The 27625-nt window shown below is 36.0% G+C and overlaps 1 protein-coding gene across 1 annotated transcript in view; it reads right to left on the reverse strand.

Moving 5' to 3' along the window:
* ATP2B2 (ATPase plasma membrane Ca2+ transporting 2) overlaps positions 1-27625 on the reverse strand; it is a 111977-nt gene that overhangs the window by 73708 nt on the left and 10644 nt on the right. The window contains exons 3-7 of the mRNA XM_042880542.1: positions 15423-15680; positions 14387-14512; positions 9441-9566; positions 6981-7073; positions 729-770 (exon numbers count right to left, since the gene is read on the reverse strand). Of these exons, the coding sequence (XP_042736476.1) occupies positions 729-770; positions 6981-7073; positions 9441-9566; positions 14387-14512; positions 15423-15680 (645 nt within the window). The remainder of the gene's footprint in view (positions 1-728; positions 771-6980; positions 7074-9440; positions 9567-14386; positions 14513-15422; positions 15681-27625) is intronic.

Here is a 27625-nt window from a genome sequence, read left to right on the forward strand (position 1 = left end):
GACCTGGAAATGTAACTGGTCTGTCGAACCTTAAACCATACACATTTAATATGACTTTATTTAATACTTCTGTACAACTAACAACTGAGTTCAGCTGCTCTGTTTTTGATCCATTAACTTTGCTAAGTTTAGAATTTTCCAAAAAGAATAAAATGGTGTAGTTTAAATTCCTTATTTAGCATAATCTAAAGAAATCATGATATCTGGTGTCTCCTGTCTAATAAAAATGGAACTATAGCTTTGCTTCAGAGGTAAAATATTTACTTCCATGTCTTCCTGAGATTGTACAGTAAATAAGAAACACCTAATGTTCTTAATCTTCCTCATCAATATAGCACACTTTTACACTGCTGAATAACCCAAGGCATTACATTTCCTTTTGCTATTATTTTATCTTCTCCCCACAAATAAAAATGTCTATACAACACCATTAAACACCAAAGTCAACAAGACATACCAAAAAGAGGGTTGGAAACTCACTAATGATACATAGCATAAATAATTTGCACACGAAAATGAATTCAAACAAGCTTTGAGACATGAAAGTATCTTATATAATGATATCTTCCTCTCCTAAGAATCTGATACATCAAAATTCTATAAATTACAATTTCTTTGGTAGGGCCATTTGTACACTTGTGCAGAAACCACAGATTTTATTTTTCAACAGCATCTAACTACATGCTAAACATGACATCCACAACCTTCTTAATAGGAAAGAAGATTACCTTTGTTCTGGCTGTTCTCCATATTCCCATCCTGCATTTTGCCTATATGATGAAAAATTTCAACAGACAACAGACAGTAAACAATCTTCACCCAAGACAACATGAAAATGGAAATTAAAATAAAAAGGGCAGACAAAGTTAATGACAGTGTTACAGATACTAATTTATGATCAGTAGCCTTTGTTATATGTTTCCTTAGAAGCATGGATGACATAAGGTGGATACATTAAGCATCTGCAAGTCAAGTTCAATGGTATAACAGAAAATACTAAATATCATTACTTTTTACAAACAAATTGTGTAAGTAATGAAGATGAAACTAATAAAAAGAATTCAGTAGAATGCAGAAGTTCAATAATACTCCTGAACTGAAATCTCAGACATCTACAACTCAGTAAAACCACAGGTAAAAAATTGGCAAACACCAGTACATAGCGTGACTTAATTAACATCCACCAAAATTAAATGAATTATTTTGGCAAATTAAGACAACAAATAACTAAGCTGTTAATAAATACAAATATATTAAACTGTAAAATGACATCTTTCTTATTTTTGCCATGATATTTAGCAAGTTGCTCCTGTAAATATGAACGTCAGGTGATGATCCTATTTCCTGATCTATTCTAAACAAAGATGTAAAATATATTTGTAATTTCCAGTGTAATGATTTAGCTACATTTAGTCTTGCCATATCAAACCCATCATTTGTAATACACCATATCAAATTGCCTTTGAAATAAAAATGGCATAGTACCAGTTAGAGCACAGGAAACTGCTTTTCAGAATAACTGGTAAACAAAGAGTATTTAAAATTTATTGTTGAGGTACATTGTGAAACTTTCACAGTGATAAAAAAAAATTAATCTCATGGAATAAACTACAAATGTCCTGAATGGATGGCATCATCACGTTGTAGTTAGTTATCATTCTAAATAGAAAAATAACACTAAGGAAAAACAATAGTCAAAATATCTTCACGGGATTTTGACACATTCTGCTAAGAAAAGTATCATAAGAGTTTGTGAAAAAACAATAATAATACAGCAGCTAAGTTCTGCTCTTCTGCCTCCTTGTGATTACAGAGCTGATACCAGCATGCATAATAAAGCAGCAGAAATTATGCTTCAGCATGTATTAATCTTTTCACGCTATGCTGTGAAAGCACAGAAGCAACTCTGAAAGGCTAAGATGCATTTCTTACATGTTTGCATTTTCAGTAATTGGAAAATCACTAAAAATTCAACTCTTAAAAAGAGCAAAAATGGCTGAAAAAGCTGAAAATGTATTACTGTGACATTTCACTTCATACTTAGTAGCATGAGGCTGCAATCACTCAGAAATTGCAAAGTATAGAATGATTGTAAAGGAAAGGATGTTTTGCTAAATACAGTGCTCTAAGTATTCACTAGGATTACTAAAGTATGCTGTTTAGCATGCCTGCTTTTATCTCCGTTCTCAGCTTGGATGAAATATGATTTTAAAAAACAAACTATACCCTTCTCCCAAAGACTTACATCTTGTCATAAGACATGAACCTATGACTATGAGCAAAAAAAAGTTTGTTTTCATTTTGAAATACAACAAAAATTTGTCAGTTCATCTGAAAACTGCAGTATAAAAAAAACCAACAAAAAAAAAGCACCCACAACGTGTGGCTGAATTCTAAATCTGCCTGTGTTTTTCCTGCTCTGTGCTCTGCTTTATTGTTCATTTTTCTGAATACAATTCAAATAATTCAAGCAGTACAATTAAAGATTCTTCAACTAAAAAAATACAAATACTGTTTTCTATGTGAATCAGTATTTTGCTATTGTCTATATTTGCCGTTTAATAGAGGTGAAATCATTATCATAATGAATTACACTAACAATGTATCTATCCTGGCTACCTGAAAATACAAGGACACAAAACCGGTCTTTCGTAACCAACAATGTAAACACACCTATTTAAGAAAAATACTCTAAACCTCTGCAGCTACTGTGCTGCACTTCAGTTAATATTTCAGGGACTGCTATGGGGAGTAAAGTGAGTTATTAAAGCTAGTTGAATTCAAATTATTTAGATAGATCAGCGAAGAATTAGACAATTAGGTAAAGAAAATAATAGAGTAAAGGGAAATAAGTGGTTTGGTTCCAAGCATTCCCTGTAATTTATTGAATCCTAAGTCTGCAATTGACAAATCTTAAGAAGAAAGTAAGAAATCAATGTGACAGAATCAGTACTGATGAGAAATCCTTCTCCTTTCAGCTTGTGTTAGGACTAGAGATATTACCTGATGTGGGTGCACTGTTTACAAAAAGAAAAGGATACATAAAGATTTACAATTCTTAATATAAAATTCCTCTTAACAGTTCTTAACATACCACTGAAACTTCTCCCCCTCTTTGGGGACAGTGTGCCCTGAAATCTGGGGCAATTACTCAGAGTTTATTTTCCATGCAAAGACGAAAAATCAGAATGTTGAGAAAAGACTTACAGAGCCTCTTAAGATTTGTATTCTGTTAAAGGCTTCGCATTTAAATATAGAATGTTTTTTTGCATTTTGCCTTTACCTCATGAACATTTCCATCTCTTTACTTGGAACATACCCATGATGTTATTACTGCCAGAGTTCTTACTCTAAAAACAGTAACCTCAGCAAAGAAAAACTCCCCTTTCACTTCTACAGCCCTTAAGAAAGGAGGAATCAGTGAGACAAAGTAATAAACTCCTACTGCTGGCATTAGAAGTTACTTGTTCATTGGAGGAACTGCTTGAAAACACCCAGAGAAGCTAATCTAGTTTTATTCTGCTGTGCTGTGGTGGAGTGAAAAAAGAAGCTACCCTACTGATTTTCCAAAATGTCTCCTCGTGCAACAGAAATGAGCTGCAGCTCTCCTAATGCCAACTCAGTTATATTATGCAACTCATAAGAACAGATGTGCATTGCAGATCTATATATAGGGGGAAATGTGACGTCAAACATGTCGAGTGAAAGATTAGGAATTCTTTCATGAAGTGTGATATGAGCCAATGAGATTAACTACAAAGGAATAAACCTGATCCCATTGTCTCAAGTTGGATATTTTAGATACTTTTATGCAGAGGGATCTAGGAATAAAGCAGCCAGTGATCAACACTGCTTTCTCCAATCCAACCTAATTTGGGATAACCATGCAATAAACAAACTGAGGTTGCTGCTTCCCATATTTAAAAAAATACATATTTTATATTTTCTAAACACAGTACTATAAATTCCAAGGAATTTTCATGAATTGTGACCATTCTGTAAATTTGTATCCTTGTGAGAACTGAGTATATTTTGTGGATATATGCATATTTATATATTAACTAATAAGACTAACTAACAATTATACATTTTTATTTCAAGTGCCAGAACTCTACAGAATGTGTAGCAGTTCCTTCACAACAGCAGGAGGCCAACATTAGCACATGTCAGAAGCCTATACAGCTTCATCACTGTAAGTTCAGGGACTGCGCATAAAAAGCATTTTTTCTGGGCCAACCGTGTATTTGTAAGTAGGATATAAACCAATTTATTTTAAATTGTGACAAGTTGATTTTCAACTAACAAGTAATGGCATTTCCGGTGCTAAGTACTTATTCAGGTATATGATGGTTTTTTGTTCCTTGGAGGTGTGTTCTACACAGAGGTATAAGCTGTTGGGTAAAACTGTTCATTTCCAGTTATACCTCAGCGAAAATCCTTAGACATTATTGAAAGTTTAGTTTAATCTAGGCTGGAAAAATGGTTACAAGTTGATCTCCTTCTGTTAGAATTTAATTCTTTCCTTTCTTTCTTCTCTCCAAACCCTGCAGAAACACAGCTATGAGAGCTGCTCTGAAAGTAATGCCTCCTGTTTTATTATGTTGGCCCATGATGTTAGAGGCAGATGTTGGTGGGATGGCAGAAGAAGTTGAACCTTCCCACCTATCTTCTGTGACATTTTGTCGCTGTGCAACAGATGGCAGCAGAGAGGCAGCCTGACAGAATGGTGTCTGACATGAAGTACTTACAAAGCAAAGGAGTGGAACTGAATTCTTCCATGTGGAAAAAATGCACCCTTTGACATTCACTCATAACTGATGAACATTCATGGAGACCAAGCAGTGAATGTGAGCACAGCTAAGTGGTGGGTGGTGTGTGTCAGCAGTGGGGACAGGAACAGTGCGTCATCTTGGCTGGTGTAGTTTTTTATGTGCATGGCACGTCATGCAGACATGCTGACCATCACTGGTGAAAATGCTGAGCTAATGGTGGTCACTGTGCTGAAAAACGGTGTTTTGTAACTGAGAATTTGCTCCATCAACTAGTATTTGTATGCACTTTGTATCTTTTGTAGTTTCCATGGAAATAAATAGGAGGCTTTTCTTTCAGAGCTACCATGTACCTCTTAAGTGTTCTCTAACTCATCATCACTGCTGAATAGAAAAATGCATAATATTAACAGAAACCAGACTAGGGCAATTTCCCAGGGAATTTCAAAGCACTCACATTCAACTGTGTTTGCAGTCTCAGCTCTCTTCTGAACATACTATCAGAAAAGTTGATTTATAGAAAGTTTCTTCTCTCATATTGATCAAAGTTCTGCAGAATTAATCCAACTGCCTCACATTAGAAAAGTTAAAAGCAGAAACATACTCTGCTGAATTACTGACTTCAACACTTACCACTGAAAAGCACTGAGTTTCTTTGTCTAATGATAGCTTTAAGATAAACAGGGATAGTAACTATTGTTTCTAATGGGAGAGGAGATAGAAGGTCCCATAGATACTTGCTTTAAAGCACTGATTTAATATCCTTTGACACTCAATTTCAATATTAAGTTCAGACATTAAGATCAAACACAAGAGATATTTGCCAGGCAATTAAATTGTGCTAATGGAGAGACTAGGTTAGAATAAATCAAGATTAATTTCTTCAGTTCAGTGAGCAATGGTTTTCCAGCAAAACACTTAGGCAAATGCTTAACTTAGTGCTCAGCCACAGCAGGCCTGAGACTAAATATAATTCTGCAGTCTCCAGGGAGACAGAAGGAGGTAATCTGGTAAGACTTGGTTCTGTGGGTGTATTTGTTTTGCACACAAAAAAAGTGTGCGAGAATTATAAATAAAGGAAAATGAGAGAGTCCTCATTAATTTCCTGGTTCTTAGTCTCTAAGAAACCTGAAATTGGGATGTTGGAACTAGGATGGTTTAGGGATAAGAGAGGGATGGGACTTGTAGGCAGGTTTAATATCTTTTCTGATTTTGTCAAGTTATTCCACTAGTTTATCTTACTAACTCTTCAGAACTTGCTATGTCAGAAACTAGCTTTACATGCATAATGCAACAACTACTGACCTATAAAGGAAAAATTTCAGTTATGAACATGACAAAAAAATAAAATGGCGCTTGTCAGTGTAGTTGATGCTCTACCAGAGGGAAAGGGCTCTTTAGTTTAGTAAAGACTAAACGTACTTTATGAACAGAAAAAATACAGCTGTCCTAAGACTAGTGTTCTAGACTAACTGACCCATTCCATTTAATACTGCCATTAAAGTATTAGAAAAGACTGAAACACCTGCATGCTACAAATGGGGTCAAGAAGCTGTAGTAAGAGACAGTCAAAATTGAACTACATATATATATATTTAATCAGTGCAGACTGGCTCACAGTCACAGACTAAGAGCATGCACAAATACCCACACAATCCCATTTCAGTCAGCCTCTTCTCGAAAAGATGCTGACAACAGCAATTTTTTAAATGAAAACACCGCAAATTGAGATTGAGCCAGCTTCCTGACCCCAACATTATTTCTCAAAACTACGTGAGGACTTTATGAACACTTATGAGAGTGCCACATCAGAAGAAAAGATGACAAAGTCCCTTCATCATGGTGTTCTTCAGCTCTGTGCTGATCAATGCGTAACGAGTTTTACAATGAAACTTTATGTACAGGCAACTCAGAAGTTTTGAAACTAGTCTTTGTTAAACTGAAGATTTTAAATGCAATTTTAATCAACAGCAAAGAGATCACAGTTCCTATTTGTTCAACTTCCATGCTTAATTCCAGGTGAATGAAATAACTCATTCATAGCATCTTTGTGGCATCTCTTATAAGCTACTGTAGAGTTTATGGAATAGGAGCATTCAGAGGGTAATGACACACATAAAACAACTGTGCAGTTCATAGAGGAAAGAGGGAATCTTATATAGTTGGAAGAGAGATCTATCAAATAAAACAAGCTAGGTGTTCTTGACGTACCATTGACTAAGCTGGCATTTGCATTATCAGTGGCATTTGCACTTGCTGCACCATCTGTAGCTGAAGGAGGGTGGGAGGAGGGATGGGAAGAATCTACTGAATAATAATGGATAAAAACAAACAACAAAAAACAAACAAACAAAAAAACAATAAATAATAATAACAAATGCACATGACAAAAGCAAAAACATTTATGAAATACTGTGGCATTGTTTTCTCCAAAATCAATGTTTTAAATTAATCAACTTAATTGACAAAAGCAAAACATCAATAAAGAAAAGAAAAAACTCATACATAAAAGAACAGTAATTACTAAATAAACAAGGAGGACATTTCACAAGCTTGACAGTTGGTGAGAACTGACTACACATAACACTGTGTATGGTCCTCGATGTGAATTTTTTACTTAATCTATAAAAGATCTGCAGATATTAAAAATGGTTGAAACATTTCCCTTGAGTAGATGAACTTATGGGATGCATCAGGATTTTTAAAACGTGCAGCATACTACATAGTATATGCAACATGACAGATCTTGTATTTGATGTAACACTGCATGCTTCAGTACATTACTGCTGGCACAGCCTAGTTTCACATGGGCTGGCCCAATCCTTGTCCTGTCATCACCTAGTAAAAACATACACTGATTTGAGCAGAAATACTAAGTTTTCCATACTATATGCAGAAACGTAGAAGAAATACAGGCTCTTGGAAAGTACAGCTTCGTGGAGAATAACGTGTTGTTTTAAATTCAAATGATAGGCAGTCTGTAATTGCCAGTTTTGAGGTAAAATGAAAAAAGTAACAGAACATGAAGTCCTCATTTTGTTTTCAGCAATTATCTCCATATTAGAGAAACTGCACAAGCAACACATGGATGGGAAAGTGATTCCTTTCTATTATTTTACTGTGGACTTTCTACTAGAGTACAGAAGATGAATCTCTGTAAATAATAAAGTTCTAGTTGTTTCTGTTGGCCAGTTGTTAACCAACCACACACAAGTCCTCTGATGAGACCAGGCCAGGAGTCTTGAACGAAACATAATGACTGTTTCGTGCTGTACCGGTTTGTCGTTCAAGAAAAATCGTTTTAATTTACAAATGGTAAGTTGAGAGAAGAAAATGAACAGCATACGGGATTTAGAAGCACATCCTGTGTAAGCAGTTTGAAATTTGAAAGTTGATAATTTCGATTGCAAATGATGACTGATGATAACAACACTGTTTTGGTTGCTCATGCTTATTTTTTATTCCATTTGGATACTCATACTAACCGGCACAGCACGAACTGCTAATAGCAAATCACGCATTTCAGCATTTCATAAACAGTAATTTACTTGTGGAGATTAACTGAGTATTCAAGCTTAACATTAAGATTTGCAACACCAATAATGCGTGCACACATAAGTGTTTGCCATGAACAATCCTGTTGATTTGAAATTGTTCTTTAATTTAACTGGACCAATTAAAAGACAGTTATTTTGATCATTCATTCAACCCTGATTTGCACCAAAGCTTGCTGGCTAAAAGCCTCATCTGATGTGGCAGAATGCTTACTCTACCTGGAAGCTGATTTCCATCCTCCTGTTTCACACCTGTATGATGATTTTTACAAAACGTTAATAACAATAAAAACATACACCCCCATGAGACTGAAGCAAATTGTTAGGACTGGTAGGATTTTAGTGAATGGCAGGTTTATATACCTAAGTTGGGGCTCAATCAGCAAACACCTTTGTGTAGATACTCTCCTGCACCAGCACAAATCTGCTAGTAACACTACAAAATGAGAAGGAATGTTCTTGGTATTGCAGCTGTATGCAGTTGGATTGTCTGCTTAGAAAGATCTTACACATCTCTGCAAGAATCTCTGTCTCTAGGAAATAAGTGACGAGCACTGAGCATTGCATTACTTTGCTATCTCAGATTTCTCTTTCACTAGGGTATACACAGTGAAACACTGGAGAATTATCAGTGTCTTGAGCAAAATAAAACACACAAAGGACCTCGGGGCAGGCAATTGTTACATTCAAGCAGATACTGAAGTTGCCCCTTCCATAGATGCAAATGCAAGGGAGCAAAACCTTTGCAAATTTTAGGTGACTATTGATTTATGTAAAAAGATATGACAGTGGGAGTATGCCCATGTATTCCCTTGCATTTAATTATATACTGAGAGTCTGCAATCTCACAATGGAAAAACATCTTGTTATCCAATACATGTTATTGGGTAACGGCTTTTGCTGTTTTTCCATGTGACATGCAATGACAAAAATGGGTACAAAAAAGTTTGTAGAATCTTTTTTGCTTGTTTGTTGGTGGGACTTTTTTCTTTGACTGATTTGTTGGTTGTTTATTTATTTACTTATTTTGGTCAAGAATTGAGGAGATTTCTGGCTATTAAAAAAAAAAAAAAAAAGCTTTCTTATTAAGAACATTTGTATGTGTTGAGAAATCTACCTTTTTTGTCTTTCTTTTCTTCTTCTTCTCCTCCAGCACCTAACAGAGTAAAGATGATGCCCGTCTGAGAATTCACACCCACAGCAGTTACAAGCATTCGTCCAGAGCCTTCCATGACGTGAGTACCTGAAATTATGGAATATAAGCATTTTATATATATGTATATGTACACACATATTTACATACACACATATTTTAATACACACACGCATAGGTGTACATATATATAAGAGCCATTAAATATGTTATGCATTCCTTTCAAGAGACAATGCATATTTAATTGTACTGAAAGTGCTAATCTACAGGTTTTACTCAAGCAAATGTTAGGAGCCTCTTAGAAAACTTCTGCTATGAGTTATGAGTTGTGGGGACACAAGCAAACTAAAACTTCCTAGAAACAGTCATGAGTATTTTGATCTAGCATCTTGGGAAAGACCTACAACACTGGGTATTAAAAAAAAAAAAAGCTTGGAAGTCAGAATGATGTACTGTTATGACATGCACTTAAAGCCAATTACTAAAAAGTATTAAAAAAAAAAAGAGAGAGAGCCTGAAACCATAGTGAGACAAAGAAGAATTCTCAAACAGGCTTATTGTAAACTACCACAGAACGGATTTTAACCAGCTGAGTGATGCATCTGCTGACTGAGCAATTACAGAACATTACTGATTTCTGATGGAGAATCTTACTGGTCATTCACATCTAATCAGCCTAAATGGACATGGAAAGATTTGTTCTACGTCCTTTTCTTGAAAAAGCATTTTATGGGATGGAGCCTCATCAACACAGCTTTCTTTCACTGAGCAATCTGAGAAGCTGAAAAAAGGAATATTTTTCATTAAATAGATAAATATTAATATATATATTATCTCCTCATAACCTTTTCTTAAAATCCATTTTTTATTACTGCTCATCCATTTGTTGTCCTCAACATACTAAGTAATCCAACTATATATTTGTCATCAAAATCTCTTTTTCTAAATAATTAAAGCGGAAACACAGAATAGAGAGCACACCTGTCCACATTAAGCCTATTTTAAGAGCATAAATATCACAACATTAAGAAAAATTCAGCAGAAGTAAGAAAAGCAGTAACAAAGCCGTTACTGATCAGATCTAATTAAAAAAATATACATCTTAGTGTGTTGAAAAATGTTTCCATGGTTTTACTGTACAGTTTGCCCCTTTCACAAGGCAGAGCAAAACCACAGTCAGCCAAACAACAAAACCCAAGTCATATTTAAGTCAAAGGAACAGTAAATATCCTTGAGAGTTAGGATAGGCTTGGTTGTACAGGTTCAAACTAGACAAAATTGCCTGAATGTTTACTTACAGCTTAAGAACCTCCCAGAAGGCCATCATTAAAAATATCTTTTACTTGCTTTTGTATATGTATGTTTTGAAGGAATCTTGTATACTGGATTACAAAGGTGCATGAATACAAAAAAAAAAAACACAGCTTGGGCATGAAAAACAGCTTCATTGAGAAAACTGGTACCCACCACCAATGTCCAAGCTTACAGATGCACAGCTGGAAAACTCTAAACATCTTAGGCTAAAATGCTTTGCTTAAACTTGCAAACCTCTTCTTATTCTTGTAAACATAATTCAAAAAAGTCGAGGCACATAAAAAAGCATGTACTAAATACTAATTGATCAGAAGACTACAGTTTGTTAGTGTCGTTGCAGATTTATTTAGTACCTCAGCTAAACAGAAGAGCTGAATCTCCTTTCATCTAAGTCTGGCTACCTTGTTATTTAAGTGGTGCTATAATTCATTCACATTAGCTTGAAGGGAGATGCGGGCTCTACGAAATTGATCAGCTGCTGAAACATGAGCAGAATTCTGCAATGAATGAATGTTTTTCACTTACTCTGTTCACTAAACATGTTTCAACTTCACGTGGAACAATTACACGGAATTCTTCCTTCAGCTTTTCAATATTAATACATTTTAGTTGAGAAACATTTAATATAGATAGAAAATGAAGGAGAAAACTTATATGAGAAAAGAGATAATTAGGTTTCACAGTTAAGGAAGGTGCATTGCAGCACATACATTTTCAGATAAAAATGCAGTTAAATACATGACTGCTCAGAAACCCTCCAATCTAACAGTACTAATGACATAGGTTAGAAACCAGGTTCAAAAATAAGAAAAGAAGAGCATGCCACTCTGGTGCTTAGTTCCAAGAAGCTCATGATGACCAAAAGTTCTCTATCTGCATGTCTAAACCAGTAGTTGCTGAAATTATTAAGAGGTGACTGAAGTTAGTAACAAAGTGAAACAACCACCACAGTATTCTCTACAAAAAAAAAAGGTTTACTGCAAAAACTCATCTCTATGTAATCTCAGCATATCCAAATAATCCGTTTTAAGTTAGATGCTGTGTTCTGAAAACTTGTGCTTCGCAAAGCAGAAGCATAGCTTTGAATATTTGCTGGCAAAGAATTAAGACAGAATCAGAACCATTTTTCTCCAGGCAATAACTGACCCGATTCCTTAATCAAGTTTCCTTTCTATTTCCATACCCTAACAAAGAACCATGACAAAGAGATTTCTTTATTTATTTGTTCCTGAATAAGCTGACTTCTCTTTGTTTCAAAGAAACAAGGAACTTTTAGATATAAGGATGCAGTGCTGAAACTTAGGGTAACGTAAAGTTGTCAGTCTCATTTCAGTGAGAACTACAATGGGTCAGCTCCTCCCTGTAACTCTTTCATACCTTCATCAAATTCATCTAAATAACTGCAATGGAGCTCTAACCAATCAGCCTTCTAGTTTTTTATAAGTCAACTATTCCCACGTGGTACTCTGAAATAATTCACTGTGTGCAGTGCTGAGGCCAGACTCATATTAAGAACTTCTGTTTATAGGAATCGTGGATGTCTCTGAATTTCAGACTCCAGGGTCTATCAATTTGAATCAAAGCGGTTGCGCGTCAGACAGTGTTCATCTTTTGCTTGATACACAGCCATGCTCACTGTGAAAAAACTTAATGTTATCACAGCCTTGTTAATGCTGAAGACTGTTGATACAGTTACTTAGGCTACACTATGCGTGCAAATCTCCATTAGAGACCTAAAAGGAGGAAAATGTTTCAGACGTAAGTACGGTGGATTGCTTTCAGGTGTATTAGTGTTTATAATGCTATTTCTGTCTTACCAGGTGGTACCAAATGTAGCTGTATACAGATGGAAATGAACCATCTGGTTTAGTCAGCACTTGCACTTTTAGAATTGTTTCCCAAGTATAGTAAATGACTATCTGGATATTAAACAGGACATTAAGCACAGAAACTCATTCAGTTTAATTATGTCATTGAAACCAATAGAATATTAAAAATCTTGTTTCAGGTGCCAGCAGTGAAAACAATGCTTCCTGAAACAGTGTTGATGTGTCACCAAATTTAGACTCACAGAAACAAACTATGGCTGCCACTCAAATGGCACCTTCCTTCAGCTGTTCACATGTCAAACCTGAACTCTTTTCATTTCCAACAGATGACTGACAGACAACAGTGGAAAGCATCAGTCATCTTTTTCTAAATTAAAAAGCCTAGCTGGAGTGAGCTCACCGATGCCCTCAAGAGCAAAGACAAAAGGAAAAACTGAGGTCTTTTTCCAGAAGTTTTTGTCTCTTTGTTTATTTGATTTTCTTTTTTATTAAAATATGGGACTGTGCTAACATCCAGCAGGAATTCAGTTTTTAAACTCATTGTGAAATAAATGTGACACGACAGCCTTCCACTTTTTTGATTTCTTAGCTATTTCCAGACCACGTATCAGTCCCAGTACCATTGATATTAAAACTTGAATTACATCTCAGAAGAAGGTGGTATTTTGCATGCCAGAATCTCATGTAATCAAATCTACTCATAAGCAAATAGAGTTCAAGGATTTTCTAACAAAGCACGAGTATAATTTCATTAGCAGAAGTATGGAACAAAGGTTTCTGTAGCTATTGTTAAAATATCACATTAATTCTTCAGCATTTTTGTAATTACAGTAGAGAAGGAAATTTTATATAGAGTACACATTCTAACTTTGCCATAAAACCACAAAAACAAACTTCTATCTTCCTAGCAAAAGCTTTTGGAAGCAGGAAAAAAAATATTTTCTCCGAACTCAACTACTTTCCCCTTCTCTTCCTTCCCTTCATGCCTCTCAGAGCAATACCATTATGTTTTTTCCACAGTAAGTGAATTCTATGGGTATCCAAAAAGATGTCATTCCATTCAGGAATTTGTGAGAGTACATTAACCAGATGGGAAAGAGAAGTCTTCTCATAAATAATGACTTCAAATGTAGTTGAAAATATTATTTCAGATTCCAATATATTATCATGAAACCAGCAGACAGTTCTTTTGTAATCACATTCCAGCTGAAATCTATTACCAACTGATCCATTTAGAATTAAAAAACAAAACTATTTTATTTAACTGATTTATTTGGATTACAGTATGCAAATATTATGAAAAACATGAACAAACCTCAACTGTCATGGACCATAAATGTGAACATTTTAGTGTATTCATTTTTTTTTCGAAGCACAATTATGGTTTTTTTTTTTCCTATTATTTCTAACAAATATAAAAAAAAGCATTTCAAGAGGCTTTAAAACATAATGGTAAAATTGAAGCAGGTATACAGTGAATTGAAACAATTTTTACTTCCCAGGATAGCGCTTTCTTTATTTTTCATCTAAAAATGTTCATTATTTTCTCAATTCATAAAATAAATGCCACAATCAGAAGTAATTGCATGCAATCAAAAAGCAATAGAATGTCTCTCATCAAAAACAGGCAGGGTCAGTGTCTGTGTTCAAAAGATCAGCTGTATCTAGGTTACCAAACCTTGATGGTGTGAAAAAAACAAATCAAAACCAAACATGAACAAAGCAGTGCATAAAAGATAAACTCAGCATGAATTGAAGAAAATTTACCTGACAGTAGCATTGGATCTTTGTCAACAGATTTGCGGACCTGGTCTGACTCTCCAGTCAAAGAACTTTCATCAATTTTAAGATCATTTCCTTGAATAAATATCCCATCAGCAGGTAGGAGATCACCTTTTAGTAAGAACATGGTAATGGAAAACCACAGTTTTTTTAGTGTTTTTATAATTACATATTTTTTTCTATACAATTACAAGAAACCATAATTTTATTAAATTGTAAAATGAAAGCAAAGGTGAAAGAAGAAAAACCATAATGGTCCATGTTAGCCATATTACTGCAGTGCCATAGGAAAAGGCCCTTATTTGGCAAATACTTCTAGCTTAACTCTATCCTGAGAATAAGAGTGCATCACACTTCACATATGATGAGCATAATAATCAGAGTGAGGGGAACAGTCTTTTTGACAATAGGGTTTCTCAGCCAGACTTCATAAGAATAAACAGTGGCTAATAGACAATCAAGAAGTCCCACACCTTTCCTCTCCCAGGAAGCCTGCAGCTAAGCCCAGGAGAGGCCTGATGGCAGGAGGGGAGGTCCGTACAGTATATAATTGTAAGGCACCTGCCCACTAGCAACACTCAGTCTGGGAAGAAGTACAGGATGCATAGTTTTGGAGTGGCCTACCAAGTGTGCACACGGGCACAATTCCTTAACAAAGTGTTTAAAAATACTTTCTCATATTCATAATTAGACATAATAAAAAAATAAATAAATCCAAATACTCTAATCCTCCATGAAAGAAAATTAACACTGCATTAACAGTTTTTGGCCTTGTCAGGGAAAGAAAGTGAAGATTGCAAAAATAAAATTTATTACCAAGTGCAGTTTTATTGTAAGTTTCTTGGGCTGAGTTATTCTTTTGCCCCAGCAGTGTAATTACTGTCACACTACGGAAAGATTGTTCTATCTTTTCAATTAGTTCCAGTGAATGAGTCCCAAATATGCTTTATTCTGCTAGAAAGGGGGAAGAGGAATATATAAACTTGAAAAAAAAAGTAGTCATATAGTTGAGAAAACTTACCATATTTCACCTGTGCAATGTCACCAACTACTATCTCTGCCACTGGGATTTGGATCACCTGCCCACCTCGGACAACAGTAAATTTCTGTTCCTGCTCAATACGACTTTGAAGCCCACGAAACTGCTTCTCCTTGCTCCAGTCATTAAAGGCAGTGACAAGTACAACACAGATAACAGACAGCAGGATGGCAGCACCTTCAATCCAGCCAGCTTCAGCCTCACCTTCATCTTCAGCTCCTCCTGTTGCAGTGCCACACCCTGCAAAGACAATTTTAAGAATCAAGTTCAGTCAAGCAAAGATCAGGTCTATCACATCTGTCACAAGGAAAACTTGCTGTGAAATGGCAACAAATTTAAGGAATAGAATGAGTTTTAAAAGTACTATCTACTAAATAAAGAATGCAGAGTAAGAGAACAAGAAAAACAGAATAGAGAATAAGAAGAAATAAAGTTGTCTGGGGAAAGGAGTAAGAAAAAAAGCACAGAATAAAGGTTAGCTCTTTTAATTTCTCTACTAAGCAAGTAGTTATCCTTGGTAAATGAAGACTAAACCAATGGATAAAGAAGGCACTGATTCTCTTGTCTAGGAGGGTTGACAGTTTCACCTGAGCCATCAAGCACTTAAAAACTAAAGCAATGAGTAACATAAAACAGTTGAAAGCCATAGGATTAAATGAAGAATATTATTCTTTTAATTGAAGATGGGGAACGCAACAAAATAGATCAGATGCGTAACTTCTCAAGCAATTTATATTCTTATGACTTAACTGATTACTATGTTTCTGTTTTGGAAATAGGAGAAACACGAACACACGTTGAAATACATTTCTAAAGAGTGCTGACAACTTATTAATGATAAACATTATAGAGATAGAATTGTATTTAACCTACCATTTAATATTTACAGATAAGACTCTGACTTAGTTTTATCTAAGATAAAGGTTATGTGCCTTCCTAAAAGGTCAAAGAAACAACTTTCAATATCATTTCTAAGTGTTCTCAACCAAATGCACTCTCAAGGAACACTTGATAAAAAACGACTCAGATCAACAATAAATGTGATAATGAGGGCTATTAGGGAACATTGAGTAATGTTCCCTCATAAAAGAACTTAGTATAAATTCATCATCAATCCAGTTAATAATTAATAACCAATATAATCCACGTCTTTCTTTCGGAGAAATACATGGGCACATTGTAGAGCAATAAGTAGATTATTTACGTCACAGATATAACAGTATTAGAAAGTACATTCTAAGAAACTGAACTGTTCTGGCTGCTTTGAAAGTAATGCTTCCTATCTTATTATGTTGGTCCATGACTTCAAAGGTGGATGTTGGTGCTACAGCAGTAGAGGTTGAATCTTCCCACCAAAATTCCATGACATTTTCTTGCCATGCAACAGATGACAGCAGTCTGACAAAATGGCATCTGACATGGAAGTACTTACAAAGAAAAGAGATGTAATATAATTCCTCCATGTCAAGAAAATGGCACCCACATTGACATTTGCAAGACATTGATGGTGACCAAACAACAGATGTGAGCACAGGTAGGAGGTGGTGGTGCGTTTTTCAACAGTGGCATTAATGGGTCACCATAAAAGATTAATTGGTCAATTGGGATCTTCTTCATCGCTGACGAAAATGCAGAGCTAATGGTGGTCGCCATGTTGAAAAACAGATTCTGCAGCTGAGAATTTGTTCCATCATACAGTACTACTGTGTTCTTCTTACATGTTGTAGTTTCCATGGTAATAATAGGAGGCTTTACTTTTGGAGCAACCTATGTATCTGAAGCATTTTTTAGACAGTTGCTAATTATTTATTTCCAAGCAGTATACAACTAAAATTTGAATAGGCTCTCGAGATAGCATCCACAGAACAGATCCAAAAATATATATCTGTCTTTTTTTTTTTTTTTTAACAGAATTAATCATAAAAAATAAAGTTTCTGATAGCAAACAGGTAAGTACACATATTAGCATAACAGAATTCAAATATTTCCCAGCCCAAAGGGGACCAAAAAAAGAACCCAATCTGAGCATAACAGCCTCCTCTCCAGAATGAAAGAGAAAGAAAATAAATTTTTTACTTCTAACAGAGACCCCAAGTACAGGGACCTCAGCAACACAGGAACTGTGTTGATTCCATCTAAGACTAAAGTTTGATTTTGGAATATTCGTCACCTGCCACTGGATGAAATTAACAACTAATTTTATTTCTATTTTTAATCTAGAAAGATTTTACCATAACATAAGCATCGTAATTCATTAACCAACTGAATAATTACCACGTGTGAACAGTAAAGAAATTACCAAAAAAGTCAAAAGAAGGTATTATCAAAGACTGAACATCTACTAAATGATCAGCAGAAAATTAAGATAAACTTTCTTTATTATGCTTGCTTTAATTTAAACTCAGACTCTAACTGTAAAGCAAGACACACTCCCAAAAGAAAGAGCTTCCTTTGCAGGGTTGCCCTTAGACTGATGAACCACATCTCTACACGCAGTACAAGAACATTGCTGATGATATAATTTTTATAGCATCCAAAAAATGAAGTAATCTCCATTTCAGTACCTTGAGTTGCTTAAAATCAGTCACAGCTGCAACTTACAAACTCCCGGGTGCAATTTCTTCATTTAGCAGATACTACTTTTGGGAAGGACAAACAAAATTTGTTCTTTAACCTTTAAATCATCTTAATTGGACCGTGTTAGATTTTAGATTTCTTTTCCAAACCAGTGAATTCACTTTTGCCTCCAGTAGATTAAACTGTTTCCCAGCACATACAATTCTATTTTAGCAAATACAAGACAAAAATTCACCATCATTTTTCATTAAGAAAGATTCAGAAGTAATTATCAAGAAAATCCTTTTCTTTTTAGCAGTATGCTTCCTCCCCAGTTTCTCACAAAAGGAACCCTGCCAGATCAGTCCACAAAGACTGATGTTACTTCCTTTCTGAATTTTAAAATCCTTACTGGTTGAAATTTAATCTAGCTTGTCTAACAGTTAACGTAAGTGTCATAATGCTGATATGCCTGGGGGTAGAAAGGCCCTACAGAGGAATCTGGACAGGCAGGATATCTGGGCTGAGGCCAATGGGTTGAAGTTCAACAAGACCAAGTGCTGGGTCCTTCACCTTGGCCACAACAACCCCATGCAATACTACAGGCTTGGAGCTGAGTGGCTGGAAGACTCTGTGGAAGAAATGGACCTGGAGGTGTGATGTTGGTTGATGCTCAGCTGAATAAGCCAGCAGTGACCCAAGTGGCTGAGAAGGCATCTGGGCTGGTATCAGAAATAGTGTTGCCAGCAGGAGCACGGAGATGATTGTCCCTTAATACTCAGCTCTGGTGAGGACGCACCTTGAGTACTATACTCAGTTTTGGGCCCCCCACTACAAGGAAGACAGTGAGGTCCTGGAGCACATCCAAAATCACTGAAGCTGGAGAGGAGTCTGGAGCACAAGCATTATAAGGAGCGGCTGAGGGAACTGAGGGAATCTTCAGCCTGGATAAGAGGTTCAGGGGAGACCTTACCACTCTCCACAGCTACATGAAAGGGGGTTGTGGTGAGGTGAGGTTAAGCTACTTCTCCCACCTAACTAGTAACAGGACTAAAGGGGATAGGCTCAAGTTGCACCAGGGGAGGTCCAGGTTGGATATTAGGAAAAATTTATTCACTGTAAGAGTAATCAGGTGCTGCAATGAGCTGCCCAGAGAGATTGATAGTTGCATCACAGTCTCTGGAGGTGTTCAAGAATTGTTTAATTCTAAGGGACATGTTTTAGTGGGAAAAAATTGGTGGGAGGATAGTTGGACTGGATGATCTTGGAGGTCTTTTCCAACCGTGGTGATTCTATGATTGAACTAGATGATTGTGACTAGATTGAACTCGTCACTTTTAACCCCAGTCATTCAATGAATACAGTTCCCAGTACCTTCATAAAACCAGAAAAATTAGTCTAACGTAAAATGTAAATAATATCAGATCCTATCATTAAGATGAAAGGAATCATGCTTACTTGTCTCATAGATCATGCACAAAAAAAGAACATGCTTCACTCTCCATATTATGGCTGAAGAAACATTTGTAGGAAAAAAAGAAATGCAGAGAAAACACACTAAACTAAAACTGCGTTCGTGGAAAGCATCCCTAAATTCAACCAGCTTCTCTGCTAATGATTCACAATTCTAGCTTTCAAAGTGCTGAGAAAATTCTCCAAAACCTAATGGAAATAATGCGTTGAAGTGTGCTCTGTTTTATTTTCTGTTGAGTCAGACAATACTAACTTCACATGGAAGAAAGGCGTGGAGGGAAGGAATTCTTGGAGAGAGAGACAGGAGTAGGGAAATTAATTGAAGCGCATGATCAAAAACAGGAGTTAGTATTTTAGGTGGATAGAAGAAATAGTGAGCTACTTTGTGGATTTTAGAACCGCTATTGGTTGAGATTCAGCCTAGTTTCAGTAAATAAACAATCAGTGTTGCTTCTTACAGTGAAACATTTGTCCAGGTTATCTGAGATAATGACACATAAATTTACCCACAGAGGCAATAGGTAGCATGAAGCAGAAGGCTTACAATATTTTTATTCAATATGACTCAAAACCATGATAGTAAACTAGGATACGAGGTACATGAGTCGATTTCTCTTTTTGTCAGTGGATTGTAACTCAGGACCACAGCTTTAAGTAGCATGGAAATGTTGATGGTAAGAAATGTGAATCTCACTCATTGACCTGCTGCTATTCAGCCCACAGGCTGACAAACCAAGAATCTCTTCTACGTAGCATCAATGTGCATGTTTTTCTGTGCTCTCACTGACTGCCTCAATCTCAAATATCAGATGAATGGTGTTTCTCATCTATCAGGAAGAAAAAAAACAGTACCTCGTTGTCAGTGTGTTTAAGGTTAATAAGAAGCAGAATTTCAGCTATGTAAGGAGTATGAACATAAAGCATTAGATAGGTCCAAGCTTAAGCAGCACCTGAGCAAAGCTTTTGAGCATCTACGTATTGTTAACGACAATTCAGAATTGATGTTGCACTTACTGGGGATCTAACCTAACATAACTACAATTGGGACACTGTATTCGCTTTTTGCAGTCCTGTAGAAATGAAACAGGTTGAGAGTGTTTGAGAAATTAATGCCAAAATTGCACATTACTTTGGTTATAGGAATAAATGGTAGCTGCTGCAAGGGAATAAAGTCTCCAGCATTTTTATAAGTATGATTTCAGAACAGACTGTTTTAATGGAGGGTTACAGACAAGCAGGATTTAAAGAATGCAACTAGCCCTTCAAGAGATGATCAGTCAGGAAACATTTTATTGACCTATGTTGCGTTCTTGCTTCATAATTATTTAAGAAGCATTCAATTTAAATAGGAGTAAGTGGAAACTTGTGCCTCTATCATTATGCAGCCCATGGAGAGGAGCCTGCAGTGAGCAGGAGGTCGGGGGGAGCTGCTGATAGTGAGGCCCATGCAGGAGCAGTTCCTGAAGGATAGGCTCTGTGGTAGGGAACTGTCCTGAGGAAGGAGAGGGAGAGGAGCATGGTATGAAATGCATGAATGTTCAGTAAGAAACTGTCTGTATTCCTAAGAAAAAAAAGCATTTATACTTCTTAACTACATATGTTGTATTATCCATCCTCCTTTCTGTATGCAGTATCACCTTTCTAGATATGGGGAAAATAAGGAATATAAATAAGATACAAAAGAGTAGTAATAATATGCTTAAGTAAAATATGCTTACTGCAGTCTCAAGCACCTAATGTTTATCATAAATGCTCATATAACTCCTAGAAATTTTGTTTAGATCTAAGATTGCTATTATGCTTTCACAGGAGAGTACTTGGCTCCTGATGTTACTGAAAAATTGCCTGAGATGTCATTATGGATAGGTGCAGGCTGAAAATCAACACAAAAGTATTTTTAATTTGTGTATGTGTGATTTGTAATAGGGCTTTATTCCAAAACAGTGAATACTGAAATATTCATTTAAAATTATCTTTAACATGGGTACTATGTGTCAAAAAGTTGAATTTCAAAAATGTAAACAGGTTTTTAATATGAAGCTACTTTCCACCATAACCATGAACATATGCCGTGTGTGTCATTCCCAGAAGTCTCATTTTCATTAGATGGAAAATACATACTCAGTTTGAAACTGTGGTTACACAGATTTGACTGCAAGTCAAGATTGGAAAAGGGGTTTAACTCCGTCAGCATAGGAGAAGCAGATGAAGTCACAAAAGGGATTGGTTTGTTCAAAAAGAGCGTGCAAAGAACACACAGGTGATCTGAAGCCCCCATGGGACCGCGTAACCTCAAAGAGCATTCAGAGATACAAAAGGGGACTGATGTCACTGTGACGTTCACAAATTTTCTCAAAGGAACATTCTCAAAAATTGTTAATAAAAAAAAAGAAAAAAAAAAGAATTTTCCAAGCTTACAATTCGATGTGAAATAGATCAGCAAAAATTGTTGAAAGAGTTTTCTACAAAAAGGAGAAGACAGAATCCAAAGGTAAAGAAGATTCAGGAAAAAAAGGGAAAAGTAATTCAAACCAGAACATGTGCTGGGTTCACCTGAAGTCTCAGCAACTTGGGTTTCATTCTCATCAGACTGCAGGTAATATGGGTGCAAAAGCTGGGAGCTAAAGAGACACCCAGGAGCCTGGAAAGCCGAGCACTCAGCCTGTGCTGGGCCTTGTGAAGCACTTACCTAAATGTCAGTTATTTCAAAATCAGCAAAAAGCCTATTCTGTATCTGCAAGATTTTCATTATGCGTAACACTTTAGGAACTAAAAAGAGGACAGAGAGACATAGGATGTTGAAAGGGAGCTGTCTCATAGAAAAAATTTGAATACACTTGTATCAAAAGGAAAAGGTGCAAAAGGGCACAGATGTACAAGAGGAGGTTAAAGCATATGAAAAAAGAAAGCACGCAACTTCATTGCTACCAGCAGGAAAAAAATAATTCGACTGCTGTTATAAATCATTTGAATTTGGTGAAAGCAAGAAAAGGGGAAAGCAAAAAACAGCAAAAGGCTGCACTAATAGCCAGAGAGCACTGCCTGACATTTTAGCAGGATCATTTCCTGATAGAATGCTTTTAAGCTAACGAACCTCATTTCAGTACTGATATTTCTCCTAAAATCTTCCAAATCAGAGCCAGCACTAAAAGATGCACATAAGAGCAGCAAAGCTAAAAAGATACATCTCTGATTTCTAATGCGATTTCTAATAGTCGTGCGGAGTTTCTTAAAGCTATTTTGAGTACAGTAATAATTACAAGCCATGTAGACTTATAATAACTTTAAAATAAAAAAGTATTTTAAAAAAAATCTATGAACATCTGTATTCCTAAGTCCCAGCCTACAGCACATACCTCTCAGTTACTCATTTCAACCTACACATTTCTATTTTTAAGCTGAGAGTACCTCGTGGCATTTAAATTCCCCAGGAAAATCTCAAACCACCCCCAGAGGTAATTTTTTTTTTTTTGTTGGTCCAACTGGTTTTGCCATCAAAAAGACAACAGTTCCCAGAATAAAAACTTTCCATTTTATACCTTTCAATAAAAGCCATTTTTCCTTAGCTGAGATTCCAGCACTGATATTACTAAAGCAAATTGAGCAGTTCTAAGTTACAGCTTTTTTCATTAATAGAGTTAGGCTCACTACCGACTGTAAGTGATGTTACTTCATTTATTGTATTCAACTGAATAGGAAAAGGATCCAAAAAAAAGTCCCCAAATATTCAGTAAACAAACTCCATTCATGAATAAGACTTTCACGTGTAACAGACACTGTAATATTCATTTTTAAAACCCCTTCCTGTGCCATATCATTTGCTGTAATGTGATTCCACAGAGTGACTGCCAACCACCAAAGGACCAACATCTCCCTCCCAACATGGTGCAGCCCCAGCTGCTGAACTGCCTCCAACACAGGCGCAGCACAGGCACGAACGGCACCGCAGAGCCACCACTAAGAGCAAAGAAGCAGAAGTCTCTAGAGCTTCAAAACAGAACTTTTCTTTCTTTCTCCCATGTTCTCCAAGGATTTATTCAATTATGAAAAATATTTTCTGATTACTTGTAGTAAGTCAAACTTGTTCTCCGGAAACATGCTTGTTCCTGTGATGAGTCAAGCACAAGGATTTACTAACATCAGATGCTTACAGTACGCACGTTTCAGGTTTATGGTGCTTGTGTATTCAGTGCAAGTGATTTTGGATGCATATTTCAAACTTCAAGAGAAGAATTAGAATTCTTCTCTTTATAATATTTTATTTAGTTATATAAGGACTCTAGTGAGGTTAAAAAAAAAAAGAAACAGAAAAAAGACACTGTCCCTGTAGGTTAGTTATGCAAGAGCATCAACTTTAGAATTCCATATTAAATATTTACACGTATTCAACATAGTCATGCAAGAAAACCAATGTGTAAGCTCTAGATGCACATGCATTCACACATTCCTCAGTCTGATCACAAACATTTGTGAGCTGAGGAATGTTCATTTCAATCACCTCAGTTTTATCACTCAATTGCTCAACTTCAGTAGACACAATATGTCAAACAAGGTTCTTCAGACTAGCACCAAAGCAATGCGTTCTGTGAATATCACCTGAAGGGATGAAGTCCCAACTCCACCAAAGGCAGTGGAAGGGAAGAGGACCATACAAGTATTTCTGTAATACATCATATTCAGTTCTGTTGTCAATACAGGACCTGCTCTTAGGGGGATGGAAGACAAAGTCCTGATATCTGATTGCTAGAGTTTTGCTGTACTTTGCTCAGTGCCAAAAACACCTTGGAAACATGACCACATATTCAATGGGTAAAACACAGTTTTCAAATATGAGACTCAGGCCAGAAAAGTTGCTCTTTGTGACAATAGGAGTTCAAGTGCAGTTACTCAACAATGCTTCTAAGGTCATATCCTAGTGGAGTTTTATTATGGAATTAATTCTCTTGGAGAGCTTCTTCCTGGAAAATAAGTGAGAATATTTTATACTTCATCCCAGAGTTCTAAATCCCATTACCTCATGTCCCCAAGCTGAGAGTTAAACAGCGCTTGGCAACATGGAAATCTTTCTAACAAGCAATATGTAAAAGCAGCTCAGTTTTGGCAATGATCTCTACTCATCTCTAATGAAGGAAGGTATCTATGGGACTTAATTTTTTGCAGTCTAACACACATCTGTGGAAACCAGATGTAGGCCACTTTACATTATGAAACAATTATTTAATTTTCAGGTCCCACATGACACAAGATGCACATTTTGCACTTCACAAGTTCTTAATGTTTTGTCCTGAAGCCAGCCCAAATCTGAAACTTCTGTCATTCATCAGTACCACTGACATCCAGTAATCAGTTTGCTCCCTAAGCACATTTTATTAACAGCATAGAACAGACACATTTTCAATATAGTTGAGCAAAGCCAGAGTGAAGCACTTCTTTGGACAAATGCTTGGCCCCAGAAAACTGATGTTCCACTTAATCCCATCTGTATTTTACGACTGATACATCTCTCTTTTTTTTAAACCTGAATTTACAATGTATTTAGTATTGTTTCCATACTTCTTTTAGACTTATCAGTTCTTGGGCAGAGTGATACTTAAATATTTCCAGATTGCAATAAACATATACATTTACTGAACAAATAGGGAAGGGGAGAGAGGAGGAAGATGAGGGAAATCCCACCAGCAGATTAGAAAATCAGATGATGAGGTTCTGGAAGAGCAGAAACTCACCAGTTCTATTTCATTTAAAAAAGAAAAGTTGGGTCCACAGGAACTAGAGGGAAAACAGTGACAGACAGACTGCATACCCAGCCAGAAATACGGACATTGAGAATCAGTCAGTTTGTGATCAGGAAGTTTGAGAAAAGGCAACACCTACTACACAAAATTGTAATGCAACTTTAAATAATTCAGAAGTGGGCAACTTGGGAGCATTTTAGAATATGGTAAAAACAACAACAAAAAACCCCCAGCATCTTACAAAACAACCACTGCAATATATTTTCATCTCCACACTTATAAAAGAGCAATTACATTCACTGAATTATCTTTTCAGGAAACGTTTGCTGTGTAATTCAGTACAAATTTGCAAAACAAGTGTTTTCACACATCATCAAAAATACTTATCCCACGGTAATAAACAATCATAAACACATCACATGCATTACTAAATTATAAAACTTTTTTTGAAAAAGACAAAATGATGAAATTTAAGAGAAGACTGTTTATTTAATTCTTCAACTAATTAATTAATTTATGCTAATTTGGAGAACCAAAGACTTTCAGCCAGAGACTAAGGTTCCCAGTACAGTTTAACACATTCTATGAGGCCTCTGAGGGCTGCGCCTACCCTAGGAAAGCTGTGCTGCAATAGTTAAATAAGAGATTGTCTAGAAAAGATACAGCTTATAAACAGCATATATATATATCTGTTACCATAACCTGCAGCTGTTCCATTAAAATTTGTATTTATCATCTCTGTCTATAGATATATTAAAAAAATACATCTGTCAGAAACAACCATTTTGATACAACATTTCACTACAAATATCAGGACATATAAAAATGAAGCCATGAAATTCTCCAAACTTAAGTTCCTCTTCAAAGAATGCCGATGAAATGTGTGAGTCTTAACCTTAATGACAATCGCTCAAATGGTTTAGACATGAAAAACCCTGGGAAAAACAGAAGACTTTGGTTCAGTTGCAAAGCAGAAGCATGTACCAAACATCTGCAACGCAACTTGGCTTAATGGCCAGCCTTTATGCCTATCGTGAGGGTTCCTGGGGATAACTCTCAACTGATTCAACTGTACCAGAAACGTGCTCGAGTTTACACTGAATCAAAAAATGAACAAAACATTTCAAAGCAATGAAGAATATGGGGCACAAATAAAGGACTTATTTTGGATGAAGTTACTCAAATGTCAGAACTATGAGAAAACAATGTAAATGACAAGCTAAATTTGAAAGATGTAAGTACTAAATTGAATTAATAATGTAGAAGACTGTGATCTCACAGAACTGCGTGGGTTTTGAATCACTTTACTGGACTCCTACTATAAGTGGCACTAGCTGACTTGCAGTAAAAAGAGGAGGGAAAAGAAAGCCTTTTTTCATGATGACGTACCGTAAAACCATTCTTGGAATAGGTGATTATGCCTGTGCAAAATATATACATACATGAATAAAAAAATTTGGAAGAAATGAAAATTTCTGACAGCGTGGATATTAGCAGCGAAGTGGCTGTTTGTGTGTTGACATTTTTTCACTCAGATAAGTTTAAGTAAGCCAGATTTAGAATTTTACTCTCTTAGTTAAAAATAAATAAATCATACATAGGGCACACTGCAGCTATTGGGAACATGAATGGGCTACTTTGGGCCTGAACACACTTCTGCAGTAGAAAAGAGAACACTGAACACATTTGGACTTCCAGATATCTAGAATGTTCTTTGTACAAGCCAGTCAGAAAGCAAAAGCTGTGGCCATTGAAGTTATGTTCTACAAACAGGAAGATTGCTCTCATTAGTCATGGAGCAGTCCCAGAATATCTCCAGTACGTAATAAATACATTTGGATGGAGAATAGGAATTGAACACTTCCTCAGCTACCACACATCTTACAGATCACTGAAAGCACCAGGAAACGTGAAAGTCTAGGACAATACATAAATGCTTATGTGCAAAACTGGTATCAGCAAGGAGCATGACTTTAAATAGACTTTTCCCAGACTATAAACTTAAGAAAAAAAAAAACAAAAAAATATTTCCTAAATACATAATCAGATTGAGAACTTCCTTGCTTATACTTCTACTAAATTCTTATAGACAAAGCCCACTTTTTTTCTGCCTGAAGCAGAATAATCAGAAGAACAAACTGTTAAAGGATATTTTAGGGCTGCTTCTGCCTGCAAGACAAATGCTTGTACTGTTATGTTGTGCCTTGGTTCCATTCTAAAACAGGCAAAATGTACCTCCAGAAACTCTCCTTTTCTGTTCTCTTGTTTTGAAATGAGATGTTCTAATAAAGATGATTTTAGAGACAGACCACATTTAACAACAAAAACGCTACCAAAAACTTGCAAGAGTCTATTAGAAAATCTGACAGAGATGTGTCACGGATTTGACCAGATCAATCTATGTCCGTGACAGGGGCGACA

The sequence above is a fragment of the Lagopus leucura genome, unplaced genomic scaffold (genome assembly GCF_019238085.1).
Source record: "Lagopus leucura isolate 7727_CA_CO unplaced genomic scaffold, USGS_WTPT01 Super-Scaffold_100026, whole genome shotgun sequence".
In the NCBI taxonomy this organism is placed as follows: Eukaryota; Metazoa; Chordata; class Aves; order Galliformes; family Phasianidae; genus Lagopus; species Lagopus leucura.